Here is a 15,064-nt window from a genome sequence, read left to right on the forward strand (position 1 = left end):
GGTACGCCGATGATATATTGAAATGGTTTTACAATGAATTTCTATCAAGGCGCCAAAGTGAGGGAAAGATAGTGCTGAGGCTGTCATAATACAAGTCCATGCCTCTTCTGTCGGGTTATAAAGATTAGCATATAGTGTTGTTTTTTAAACCGACAACCATCATTGCCACAATCGAGACCATTAGAGTTTTCACTTTTCTGTTAGGATAATATACCGATCGATTTTGTGTAGCACATGACAATATTCGCTGACAGAGTGTAGTTATTTGGTTGTTTAAGCCATACTGTATAATGCTCATATCATTATTCTCAGAATGAACTGTCTTTCGAGGAATCGAAATCACATTTGAACTGTATATAACAGGTATGAAACGACAATTGTTAACCTCAAACACTTTTTTCTCATTCTATTTAGACCACCGGGAATTATTGATGCAATAACCATTATCCTGAAATGGACGAGGAAGCACAAGGCGAGGAAGGGCACGATTTAGAGCCTCATCACGATGACGAGGATTTGGGGTTGACAGAAATGGATTCGGAACATCATTTGGAGCCCGAACACGAGAATGATGATAACACACCCACAGACATTGTCACCGGAAATCACGTGGAAGAATACGAAGAAGAGAACGATTTGGAGTCCCATCACGATGACGAGGATTTGGAGCTGACAGAAACTGATTCGGAGCATCATCTCGAGCACGAACACGGGGATGATGATAACACACCCACAGAAACTGGCACCGAACATCACATGGAACCCGAGAACGATGATAAAGGTTCGTCGTTGAATGAAACTGACACGAATCCAGCCGAATCCCCGGGCGATGACGAAGAGTTGTCGTCGCCGAGAGACATTGACTCTGACTTGAACAAATCAGATTCCTTGCCAAGTCTACCGGACTCAGAACAACAATCATTTCCAACAGAAGAAACAAATGATAATTCATACCAGGCAGCTCAAAATGGTGACAGACACATGCAACCATCGCAATCGGTGAAACAAGAACGTGGCATCGCCAACGCCTTACCGGACGACTTCGATCTCCTTGCTGAATACGATGATGATTCTGTAGCGAGCTCTCAAGATGCTACTAAACTCACCTGGTCAGCAGCCCAAATCGCTTTTCTCATCTCTGCCCCTCTTTTCTTCGTTGGGCTTGCTCTGGTGATCATGGGGGCGATCAACTTTCCACCGACTTTCAACCTCTTAACCATCGGTATCCCAGTGTTCATCATTGCTTTGATTGTGTTTATTGGTAGTACTGCATATCTATGCTTCTATAAAGCAAACAAGATGAAGTTATTTGAATTCGGAGGTGACATGGAAGGGACCGGGGAGATTGCTGGAGTGGGTAATATGGTTTACACTCATGATGACGAAACAATGGTACCTAACTCGGCTTATGATGACCACGATCAGGAGATGATGCCGTCTCATCAGGGAGGAGACGATATGACCCTCAGTCAAGATGGGGTGACCATGCAGCCTTCTACGATGGTTTATACAACAGAGGTAGGGGATACAAATCAACTACATTAATACTACAGCCCCAAATATCTTTCCATTAAAAAAAAACTTAACACACTAAGGCCAATTGCAGGGAAACCAACCCAAACAATAATTTGATATCGAATATCAATAATCATATGGAAATGCTGATGTAAATAACTATACACCAGTGGCGAATAGCCGTGCAGGAATTTACAGCAAAGCATGGGCGGGGGGGGGGGGGGGAGGGGGCGGAATGGAGGGGGGTTCAGAAAAATGCTTGATAGATTATATTTCTATACTTGAAGGGTAAAGGACGGGCAATGTGCATTCTTAATTTAGCAACCACCTCCATTTCATTTGTATTCTTCAGTGATTTTAGGGAATTAATTTTCTTGCTAATCTGGGGCTATCATACACCTTTATACTACATCATGGCTAATTATGATGTCATTTACATTATGATTCTCCAAATATAGCCGTATGGAAGTATCTTCCTGTCATTATGTTGGGTTCATTTACCAAGGTCCCATGTCTTTGTCGAATAAGATTGCTAAACCATATATATACGCCCTTAATCGTTACCCATTACAAGTTGTTTCTACAATAATGATGTATTCTTTGTTCATTTGTTTTCTTTTTCTTCATAGGACCAGGGAGAGAGCCTGCCTTTATAAAAAAAAAAACAGAGAAAATGAAGAAAGCTCGTTATTCAAAGCACAACTGATTATACATGTACATGTTGTAGATGTATAGACAAACTGTAAACTGCATAGAACAATTCATGTGATTTTCACTACGGTCAGAATATTTTTTTTTTAAATAAATATGTCAATAAACACAATGTTTACATGTTTAGAGTGGTGTCTATACAGCACATTGTCAACATGTGTCATTAGTAATGGCTTTCCGACCTAAATGTAGACCAAAAGAACCAGTCAAGAATACTTTGACAGACGATGGCCAGGTTTATATAAGAATGGCAAAATAGTTAGTGTGTTGAAAGGGACATCGCTACTGCTGATCTTATACAAATGTTGTATTATTTCTTTAATTTGTAATTTACAGTGATCATTCGGTAGGCAAGTGAGTAGGGGGGGGGTATGGAGGCGGGGAATGTCACGCTGTCACAATGCTCGTTTTTTTTCGTAAGGCTGGATTTGGGAACAGGATCTTCCGTCCAATAGACAAACGCTTTAACTGACAAAATCATGTCTGCACATTCGTAATTGATAATTCTTCATGGTGCAAATATTTCGTTTTTTTATAATTATGCTTATAGATATATAAACATAATTTTTATGCAAATACAGTTAACATCTGAATTATTCATACCCCTTGTAAATTTGATGTTTGTTGTGTTTTTCGTAACTCAAGAACGAAAGGTGAACTGGTTTAATTAAGGCATTTGTTAATACTTTAAGCTATAAGCTTTAATGTGTCACAATCTCAAGAAACATAAATCGGGACAAATCCATGTTTTACATGCTTACAATATTACAAAACTTGGTAAGGGTATGAATAATTTAGTTTATAACTGTTTGTATGCAGTTACATTTACTATGTTATGAAACCAAATGATATTTGATTAGGTACATTATGTACATTACCACGATTTTTATATTTTGTTTAAACATTGTGGGAGGCCGTATCTATGAATATATTTTTGCTTTGATAAAAAAAAATAATATGGCCGCATTTTTCGCTTTTGTTTGTATGATCATCTTAATGTACATCAACTAAATCAAAGTGGGGTTATTAAGATGCCTGTCTTTCTTTACAGATCATCATTAAGTAGGAATTATTCAATATTTTAAAAGCAATGGTAGCCAAATATCTGGAAAACTTTTTTAAAAAGCTGGCTAAAAGTGAAATCGCCTGTGTATCACAATGTTTGCCCCATGATTTTTGACTTGGCGTATTTGTTGTGTCGTGTATGTGCAATTCGGCGATTACATGGTATCTTTTTATCAATCTGGTATATTTTTTTTTTAATCAACTACTGTATTTATACAAACTGAATTTACGTCATTTTTGCATTTATGGCGAATAATCCTGTTTATCCATTTGAATAGTTCCGACTTCTAAATAGACATGTGTTAGAAATAGAATAATATACAGCAAAATGTAAAATTACACTAATAAGGGAATACAGCCATGTAGATAGTAGACGAGGTTTTCATGTATCTTTTATCTCTTCTATATGAATAAAATTTGCACTAGACTCCTCAATTTCTTAGGATTTTGTTAGGATTAAAGTTATCTAGTTTTTATTCCCCCCTCCCCCTCTCTCTCTCTCTCTCTCTCTCTCTCTCTCTCTCCCTTTCTTTCTCTCTAAAGGGGCGTTGCAAGAAAGTTGAGTTGCGATCAGTCGCAAATTTGCAATTAATCGCAAGACTTACGCTTGATTTGGGGGATTTGCAATTGATTTTAACATTCTTATAACGCCCCATTAGTTACATGTATATTTTGTGATGTGCTCAGATTTATCATTCAATGAATGTATCGGTATTACCAACGCTAGGACAACCATCCCAAACGACTACCCCTGGATAACTGATTTGTTTTCAGTAAACGCGATTTTCCTCTTATAAATACTTCTTACGAGTAGTTAGTTTTCGTTGGAAGGAGGCGGAAGGGGGGGGGGATAATTGTTCCGACATAGTTGTCTGAGAGGTTAGTTTACCAGCTTGGGGGTAGTGGTCAAGAAGATTGCTGTTCAGGAATGTCAGGTGAACTATCGTTTATATTGGAATACGAATGACTGTCGAATATGTTCAATGGAGGGTCTTTAACAGTCTTTTGTCAACATTGAGAAATGTGTCGTCCTGTTTTAACTATGACAATCTTTCACAAGTTCTCATTTTATATCGCTTTCATACATTGTACAAACGATCAGTACTTGTCAATGTTGCCATCAATCCATTTTTGTAAAATTGTAATTTGTACACTGTTTGATTTCTGTCAGAAAGCCAATCCAATCATGCAATAAAAATGTATTTCACATAATCGGGAGCGCCAAGAGTGTCAAATCTGACAGACATTAGCGCTATACAAGAACCCACTGTTATTATTTTTATTATTATTATTGTCACTAGTGGTTGCTTTTTTTCTTCTTCAGTGGACGGTTTAAGTGAAATTCTAATGTACCGTCACGTTGACGGTCGATTAACATAAGAATGGAAAAAAAAAGAAAGAGGGAATGAGTGTAACATGTACATAATAACTGGGAAAAAGAATGATAGATCTTTCCAGGAATAGGAATAGACATAAAGAAGTCAAAGAGAGGGGGAAGAGAGAGGGGGAAAGGAAAAAAGGAGATAGGGTAAGAGAGAGAGAGAGAGAGAGAGAGAGAGAGGGGGGGGGGGGAGGGGGGAAGAATGATGTTGGTGGTGATGGTCGATGAGGTGGTGGTAGTGGTTGTGATGGTAGAGATGGTAGTGGAGGTGCCGGTGATAGTACTAATGTTGGCAGTGGTGGTTGTGATGGAGGAGGTGGAGGCAGAGGTGGTCGTAGAGGAGATGGTGGTGGTGGAGGAGAAAGCGGTGGTAGTGATGTTGGTGGTGGTTGTGAAAAAGATCTCTAGTTCAAGGAGGATTTTTCTCCGTTCCGTCGTTCTGTTTTAGACTGACATGAGTCCAGTTCTGTAATGTCTGTATTCCAATGGTCTGTATCATCTAATTACTTGGAGGCAGATCGGTCTCGCTCGTTGCTGTCTCTCTCTTCGTTTAACTTAACATAGTTAAAAGGAATAAGGTTGTACGTTACAACATGCAAACAATCAGCATCAACGACAACAAATATAGTAAAGTTTTCTTCCATCGGTATGGTGGTCAGACCCCCACCCTCCGTAAAGATCAGTGGCCGAGGTTGCTTTGGATATAACACGTTATTTTCAGTACTGCCAATATAGAAGACCACTTTAGTAGAGAGGAAACCGCCCTATTTCATTAATAGACATGCCAGGCTGCCACGCCCCTAAAACTCATAACAATACGCCCAACATTGCACTAAATAGCACAGAGGTGCACTTATTATCCTCATATATATTCATAACTACCATAATATTAAATTATTTGGCCGCATACCATGTAGGCCTGAGTAGTTATTAGCCATGTGATCAGTTTGTTGTTTCCCTTTATAACCGCTCAAATTCCAGCCCACATAATACATCTATTTTAGCCTAAAAGTACATGTTTTCACCCAATATCTCTCTTGTTGCCTGTGAACCTTTGTACCTTGTCGCCTCACTTCGTCAATTCTTACGGTTGTCCGTGTGTTCGATAAATAATGAAGAGTAGGCGGGGTGAATAGCGATGAAAAGCGATGGCATTCCGACATTCGTCATAACTCGTTATGAATACATATCTTCTATAGTCTACTTTTCAGTTCATTGGGTTTTGGGCTATTCAATCTTGGCCTCCTGCGCTATATCGTTGCACGTTGGATTTGCGTTGTCTCACGCCGTACTGCCTTTGAACAGAAAGTAAATATGTATTTGGGAGGAGGTTGTTGTATTGCTACCAGATCGTTCCCACAATACACCACAGGCATAGAGGCAAACACCGTGTAATAATAATATCAATACAATCTATGGGCCCGCAGCGGATAGCAAAAAAGTTTTTGTGAACTTCACCAAGTTAACCATTTCCGGTCGAGTCGCACCCTCTGGATTCTGAGCGCAGTATTAGCATTTTACTCTAAAGTTCCTCAACTTTACTAACATCCGAGAAGAAGCAGAACAAGGTTAACACATATTAAATGAAGTTTTGACAGTTAAAAGAGGATTTCTGCCAGTGTTTATGAACTACATGTAGCAGTGTTTGGCGCCATTTGTAGATTCGGGCGTAACCCATGTTTGCGTTTTATACGTACACGCCTAGCAATCATCCTGTGATGGACTTGTGCACCAGGGATGAATCATCGTTGTAACATCACATCATATTACGGGGATTAACACAGTCATTCTGGTGAGTATGTTGTTTATGAATCAATGTTTTAATATCTTGTTGTTGATGATTTAAACATAGTGTATCTGTATAGTCAATACTACCATTGGGTAACAGTACATTGCCCTTTATAGACAGATGACCTTATAACCTACAGCTTAGACGCACTGATCTTAATTAATTCTAAATTGTTTTTGCATGGTATGATACCTTTATCCAAGTATGTTGTATAGCTACCACGAGAACTTGACATAAATCTCTCGTGGTTTTGCGTAGTTTTCACCATTATCACCATTATTACTTACTAAAATTAACAGAAGTTCTACAAAGTATTTCCTTATTCTATAATGGTATCTTTATTCAGGTTTTTGTTTAGTTCTCTCATGAGTCCATTTATTGCTTTTTAATAGGTTCCTCACATTCTACTTTATCTATTATATGAATTGAGAATCATTGACATGTGCTCATTTATACTACAATTGCATTGTATAATTTTATATTTCATAATTTATGTACGTCTATATTTTCTGTAAAATGGAATAAATAAACTTGAACTTGAATATGAACTATATACAGATCAACTGTATATAACATAAAGAACTATTTCTCTTGGTGAAAACACAGAATTGATATTCATTGTACACCATTTAGATTAAGATTGCAAGCAATGTGATCTGAATTAGGACCTATGCTTCGTTTTAGATTCTGATTCTGTTAACAAATGACAACAATGATAACAGTTTAGTTGCCGGGTATGAAATAATTTTACAAAAAATTAAGAATTACAAACATAAACGCTATCGATAATGAAATACATTTATATATGGAATGGGGCTAACGACAGTAGACAGATTAAAAAAAGTACAGTACATTTCATTAGTGTTGCACACTGCTGATCAATCACGGAGGCTTAAAGGTAAAGACCAGTATTGGAAACGCCCCAATTTCAAAAAATAAAATGGAAGCTCTTATTACCATTCATGTGAAAGAATACGTTTGGATAATACATGATGATAACAAATTTGCCGGGAAACCGCCTACTAATTCATATATTTGGTAAATTTGTTTCTCTCATGGTCTGTGAGAGATATAGGGTAGTCCCATATACATCTTTCTGTGTATAGGGCTTGTAACTTTACGAAGAATGGGCCAAATTTCTTATCATTTTGATGATTCCAGAACCTTGCAGATGCTAGATGCTAGATGATCAACCTTTTCTGATCGATTCTACAACGTTTTTTTCACAATGCAATCGCATGACCATAACTGGTCTTTACCTTTAACAAACTCGGAAGGAGAGGAATTTTATTGTAAAAGACTGCGAATTCATGAAATGTGGTACATGTACACATATATAATTCTGAAGTATTTGATTTTATACACTTCTTAACTGTATGCGATATTTAAGAATAATCTTCGATGAAAAGATGAAAATATGCTTTCATGAAAGCTTGAATTATTGTGGAAACTTCCGAAATCCAGCACCTCTTCTAATCATAAAATACATGGCATATACGGAGTGCGTCATAAAATGTATAATGGAACTTACGTCAGCGTGTGATGAAAATCACTAACATCATTTAAGACTCTGAGATTCATCGCATGAGAAAAAGGGTATCTGATTTAGTTTTATTGTTCCAATATCTCTGCTAATTTACAGATGAGTCATATAAAACAAAATTATGTCGAAGCCTAATTCTGAAAGAAGAGGAGGAGGAAGTGTCGTAAAATGTTGTTGTTCTCTTGCAGTAATAGAAGCTTGGATAAATATATTGTAATAGTTTATCAAACTGTAACTGTGATTGTTTGCTTTTAAATATCAGTGGGCAGTTTTCATCGATCTGAAGAAAAAAATACCTTTGTTGAGAAATTGGACCATATATCAAACAATTTCCTCACATTATTCATATACATCTTCAACAAGCTAACTTACTTTCTTGATTTTGCAATTAGAGGATTAAAGTGCGACTTAAATAATATTTCTAAAACGAAATTTACTCTTGCTATCATCTTGAATCGGTCTTACTTTATTGTCTATCATGAATATACCTCACGACATGAAGGATGAATATCTATCATGTAGAATTGGCCGTTCCTCATCATCTATACCATTTAGTGGCAGCAGTAGACATTGGTTTATCATATTTTACTAAATTTAAACATATTTGAAACTTAACTCTAGTTATTTTTTTAAAGACTCATAGTAATGGACTCTCATGGAGAATTCGACACCATTTGGGTTTTTACCCAATAACAGGTGTTGTCAATCACCATGATTAGCCTTCTGGTTGATGACCAACAGGCCTTATGTTATACTTTGCAATTTCCACCAATCGCGCCATATGGAAAAGTCATAATCTTACATTTCCCTCACCCGAAGACCCTCCGAGAGACGATAGACGATGGGACCACGGGTTTACTGTGTGCAGACTTGTACAGCCATTAATAGTATTTCCACCAAGTCTGGTGTTAGCGAATTGTGACCTACTGCACGTGGAAACAGACTACCACATCCCCTTAAACCATTAATTTCTGTATGTCGAAGACCAGCTCAGTTCTCTTTTTAAAAAAATTATCACTCCCGGATTTTCCCAAACAAACATTATTTTGTAAAGATTAGGGCGTAGTCATGGGCGTTGTGTTATAACGGTGGACCGCATTTCAACCTCTCAAACCACAAATATGCCATCCACAATTCAAACATTCCGATGAATTTATGATAATAAATGTTATCCTTTATTACCACCCTTGAAATACGACATTCTCATTATATATCTTTCTTCTTTACAGAAGCATTACTCTCAGTAAAAGATACGATATAACAGCTGTATGTCTTAACTTTGATAAAAGTGTTGATTCCCAATAAACAGAACACCAAAAAGTAACCTCTTTTGGGAGTGTATTTTAAGTGATTTTAAAGTATAGTGCCTTTTGAACTAGATTTAAACGTTATCGACACGTGCCTTCATTTAAACAAAAAAGGTACTCCTGTTCACGTTTTCATCTAACCTAAAAACCACCAGTTTATCACGCGACTGGAGCAACGTGATTCCACTTACCTCTGTAAATCAAGTGTTTATGACCAAATAACCACTTGACCAAGCAACGAGTTTTTTGTCAGTTAACCGATGGTGGCGATAAATACGTAATTATTTGGTCTTGTAAACACCTTTATTGATTGGTTTCACAGGTTATCCAAGGTTGATGGTAATAATCACGTTACTTACACCGGCTAATCGTCTTATTGTTCTGTCCGTGAATCTCTGGTTATATTCAACTAGTAATTCTGAGGTGTCTTACACACCTCTTTAAAAGGTTTCAAAGTTACCATAAATTTCTTGGTTATGATCACGTGGCTCAAGCTGATTACTAATCTAAGCTGTGAAAACGTGATATGTAGGTGTGAAAATTAGTATTATTAAGTGTTTTAAAACACCTTTTTAAATGGTAGTCAAAGTTGCCATAAGTTCCGCGGTGATGATCTCGTGACTCAAACGGATTATTGATCTAAAGCTTGTCATACGTGACTTTTAGGTGTGAAAAATTAGTCATTATTAGGTGTCTTAAAACACCTATTTAAATGGTTTCAAAGTTACCATAACTTTCTTGGTGATGATCACGTAGTTAAAACTGATTACTAATCTAAGCTGTGAATCCGTGATATTTAGGTGTGAAAAATTAGTCATTATTAGGTGTATTAAAACACCTATTTAAATGGAAGTCAAAGTTGCCATAAGTTCCGCGGAGATGATCTCGTGACTCAAACGGATTATTAATATAAGCTGGGCATACGTGACTTTTAGGTGTGAAAAATAAGTCATGATTGGGTGTCTTAAAACACCTATTTAAATCGTAGTCAAAGTTGCCAGCAGTTCCGCGGTGATGATCGCGTGACTCAAACGGATTATTAATATAAGCTGGGTATTCCGTGTTTTCCATGTGTGAAAATGAGTTATTCTTGGGTGTCTTGATGGTTTCACAGTTACCATTTAAGTTCCGCGGTGATAATCCCGTGACTGTTGGCATATTTCTTTGTTCACAAGTTGATAACTGACTGTTGGCATATTTTCATTGCACCAGTTGATAACTGGAGTGTGCATATTTCCAGTTGCACCAGTTGATGACTGAGCGTTGGCATATTTTGAGTTGACCCAGCTGACACCAATTCATTTGCATATTGAATATAGGGTGCGTGCAGATCTATGTTTTTTAAACAATTTATCTGAATTTACAGCATATTTCTTAATTACTGATGATTTAGTTATATGCAATTCATTTCGAAAATACTACAAATATAAATTACCAGTTATTAGGACATTTCGCTACTTCGTATAAATAGTTAAACATGAATAAGGGAAACATTAACTGTGAACTAAAATAATTTCAATAAAGTACAAGTATACGAGTTTTTTTCTCCATTAATTCAATTATGTAAGTCTACTTATTACCAATGCCCTTACATTGGAAATACAGACGTACCAGTATTGAAGTATTGTTGCTGTTCAACTGGTTGGAAGTTTTACCAAATGGTTCTAATGGCTCAGCTAGACCAGTTGAATTATAACTGGCCTGGATCAACTGGATCATTTAGCCCATTTCAATTTCCAGGGTTACCAGTTGGCATTAAATGGTTCATCAACTGGACCAGTTGCAACTAGCTTTCTCTTCTGGGATGTTTGCAACCCCCCCCCCCCCCCCCCCTCCACCCAACCCCCTCTAATCCCAAACTGCTTCCGGCGCGCCTTGACGTAATTATGGAAGATCCAAGACACGATGTTCAGAAACGGGATGAGAACGTCATTATTTTGGTTCATTTATTGTGTAACATTTGCGTAATTATTGGGTTGAACGCGGGTTACAGTAACATACTTCCTCTTCGACGTAAATTTCACGTGAATGAAGAACATGATTCATCCCAAGTCAGCCTCGTAATATTCACGTGAATTTCACGCAGATATTTTGACTAAAACTATCACTAACGCTTCACGTGTTTCTGTGACACGATAAATTCGTGTATGAAGATGTAATTTCATAACCAAACAAACACGGGAGTATTAGGTTTACAAACCATGGTCTCCAAGGTAGGGATAATCACGTTATTATAATGGTGATATTGCAGTGACAATTGCGTGATTTAGTGTACGTGTGTTTTAAGTTACCTAATGCAAAAAACGTATTAACACATTTACGTAAATGTCCGGTGTTTGAAGAACGTAACTCTCCTCAAGTCGATACCTTGATATTGACGTGATTTTCACGTGATTTTGTTTATTGGGTTATACCTAGTTTTTAAAATTATGTTATATATCATTAATTTTGTCTTTGAATGTATTCTCGTAAGCTTTATGTAATAATTGTTTTGATATTGCTACGTATTTCATGTGATTTTATTTTAAACTGAACTTAATTCAGCTCTAGTTCTGCGTTATAAGTATTTATCATAAAACATTCAATAATAACATAACAATAATAATAATATATATATCTAAAAGAGAGTGTTGATGGAACAAACAAAATAAATGCGACTTAACGTGAAACAAAATCCTAAAAAATATATTTAGCACAAATTGAATCTTCCTACTGATCAGTCATGTCGTACTTAATATTATTTGTTTACTGCAAAGCATGCATCCCCTGCAATTTGAAGGACGAGATTTGAGCCAAGGTTTTATGTTTTTAACTGAAAAATCTATTTATTGTAAGGTTATTTACCGCTGGAAAACAAGATCAAATGATTTACCTTTGAACTCTTATTCAGTGATCCATCATAGTCGAATAGGCAATGCCATATCCATTGTTGCAATGCTGTTTTCATCCCTATAAGGGTCATACCGCACTAACGGGAGGCCTCTCCCCTATTTCCATCTGGAATATTTAAATTGTGCTAATTTCTATGTGGCCTTCCTAGCTATTCAAGTTTACTTCGTCTTGCTTTTGTAGCCCAATCTATTTTGGATAGAAATGTGTACATTCATGATTCATTCAATACGTGAGTTAGTATTTTTCCCTGGTAGTTTTTTGCCCCGTTTTGGTTGCGTTTCAGTTTTGACATAGCACGGCTTAGATTGTATCATTATAATGTGTTTAATTGCATATTATTTTGTAACACTGCTTGGATCATATCAACAACAAAAACAACAACATGGATAACCAATTATTGACTGGTCTATGCTGTGTTTATGATACCAACGAAGCCTAAGAGAATCCTGTATGGTTTCACTTTTAGTAGATTCATTGTGATACGTTGGTGGATTTTCTTTTATAAGGGGAAGAGGAGGGGGGGGGGGGGGCCTCTACCACCACATTCTTAAACATTGAACAGTGGCAAGCCATTGGTGATCAGGGTTCAATCACATAGCAATCAGATCCCCCAGGCCCATTCAATTCAATTACAGCTATGAGCCTGTATAGCATGGATTTCTTTAAAGTATTGGCTTTAATAAAGTGCCAATTCTTAGGGCAATATGATTGTTGGATAATTTCATGTTCATTTTTTGCCGAATTTCAGTATTTTGCTACCCCTTATGAGGAAAAATTTCAGAACTTGTTATTGGACACAATTTTACCCGAGTTGAGCAAATATATTTATCTTTTTTTAAACAATTGATTGCCTTTACGTTGGGCATTTATTAACCAGTGATTTTTAAATTGTATTCATTATTTTATTTATTCATTTTCTTACATCGTATGCATTATATACTTGTTTGTTTAAGATTGAGTAATGATATCTAATAGGCTTTCTCCTTTATTCTTTTTACATTCAGGTGGAGGTGATTATTTTGGATTTCCATCTCGTCTATAAACAAACCTGAAGTTTTGCACCAGGACTTTACAAACGTATCAGTCACACATCCCACCCTGACCATGGCACTTGAACAGCCTTTCACCCACTGGCCCTTCTCATCAGCAAGTAACGGTCGCCCAGGACAGCAGAACTCACAACGAAACCTTGACCGCTTTAAAAGATACGATACAAATAATTCTCCCTTCATGGAAATCAGTCCAATCCCAACCGGACGTGAATTCGGAACCTTTCCCCGAAATGATCGTCAACCCAAGAACGTGGCTCGGAAAGAAGTCACACAAAATCTAAACCATCGTGCCAGTCGAGGGTTCCTGTCTCCCGAGGAACTGACACCAGAAAACCAGTTTCTTCCTATTCTTCCTGAGAACGAAGAACGTACTCGTGATTACCCGCTCCACGAGCCAGCTTTCCAGCAGGATATCCATCAACACCAGGGTATCCATCAACACCAGGTTCATCCTGATCGAGACACGACGAGAGAACCCTCGAGAGGGTTGAGTCTAATGGACAGATACAGAGATACCAGTTCATTCAGACGTACTAACTCATTATTAGAGTTCGAACAATTTATTGGGCAAGTAGGGGAAGTACCGACTAACCAACGGGAACAGAATCCGCCTCATCAAGTCCCATCTCCACAACAGCGGCAAAGACAACAACCTGCCATGACTGAGCAGCAGGCATTCAAGAGGCTGGGTCTCATTCCACAGCAACAGCAACAGCAAGCATACCCTGTACAGAACGGTGGTAGTCGTAGACAGCCGAATGGTGGTCTTATCGGAGTTCAACAGTATAGCAGTGGTCGTAGACAAGCCAATGGAGGTCCGAACGTTAACCAAAGGAATGGTCTTACACATCCCAATGGTATTCAACAACCTAGAGTTGTGCCTACTTTGATTCCAAGTTACCCAACGACGGCTAAACCGATCCACCGCAACCCACCCAGGAAACCAAAACAGCGACGAGAGAAAGGAAAGGAGAGAAAAAATTTATGTTGTGGGATTGGTCTTGTGCTCGCTGGTTTCGTTGTTATGAGTGGCTTTGTGGCGGCGTTTATAGCTATTACCGTTCTCAACGATGCCTGGCCAAACAGCGGTCTCCTGCTGGCAGGTGTGGTCTTTGGGTTGTTGCTGATCATTGTTGGATTCATCTTCGCCTGTCATAGGTGCTATTCTATGGAAGAATATGATGATACCCCTGCACCTGTTGTCGGTGACGTGCATCCCGTTTGGCAACAATCTCTTCAGAGGAGCACGCTCGATCGTCCAGCTAATTTAGAGGCCATCCCCATGACAGACTTGCCTCTTGTTGGGGGTGATTACAACGAGCAACCACTTGAACCTGACGTACATGTCATTGACGGGAATCTTGGAGAAACGCTACCCATGAATGCTGACCCCAGTCCTGTAGCCAATGGGGTCCCAACACCGCTTGCCTTCGCAACCCCTTTTAGTACGTCGCTGAATGACTATGGTATGTATTGATCACCGAGTGATTGGCATTTGAAGCAAGGCATCAGCACATCATTATCAATGGTGATCTGTCAAACTTTAATGACGGCTTTGGTGAACCAGTCATTTGTACAACAAATAAATTTTGAGAGACATCATCTATCATACATACTAAAACTGTTTATCACATTACTGAATGACGATCACCAAAACTGTGCTGCAGTGACGACTGAATGATGATCATCAGCTGATCTAACTACCCTTTTCAGTTCATCATCAAATGATTATCATTTATACTCACCAGAAGATTAACATGTCTACTAGGATTGTCCCTGAATGGTTGGTGAGGATCCGCATCAGGCGCA

At 37.9% G+C, this 15,064-nt stretch overlaps 2 protein-coding genes across 2 annotated transcripts; both read left to right on the forward strand.

Annotated features, from left to right (window-relative positions):
- The first annotated feature begins 424 nt into the window (after window positions 1-424).
- LOC105446273 (RNA polymerase-associated protein LEO1-like) lies at window positions 425-2,417 on the forward strand. The gene is made up of 2 exons (XM_030985020.1): window positions 425-1,518; window positions 2,145-2,417. Exons 1-2 carry the CDS (start codon window positions 454-456, stop codon window positions 2,169-2,171), a joined length of 1,092 nt encoding a protein of 363 aa, XP_030840880.1. The 5' UTR covers window positions 425-453; the 3' UTR covers window positions 2,172-2,417.
- Window positions 2,418-6,072: 3,655 nt separating this feature from the next.
- Window positions 6,073-15,064, forward strand: LOC105446274. The gene is made up of 2 exons (XM_011682873.2): window positions 6,073-6,464; window positions 13,208-15,064. Exon 2 carries the CDS (start codon window positions 13,308-13,310, stop codon window positions 14,730-14,732), a length of 1,425 nt encoding a protein of 474 aa, XP_011681175.2. The 5' UTR covers window positions 6,073-6,464; window positions 13,208-13,307; the 3' UTR covers window positions 14,733-15,064.

Source organism: Strongylocentrotus purpuratus, unplaced genomic scaffold, assembly GCF_000002235.5.
Source record: "Strongylocentrotus purpuratus isolate Spur 01 unplaced genomic scaffold, Spur_5.0 spur5_scaffold_14, whole genome shotgun sequence".
Taxonomy (NCBI): Eukaryota; Metazoa; Echinodermata; class Echinoidea; order Camarodonta; family Strongylocentrotidae; genus Strongylocentrotus; species Strongylocentrotus purpuratus.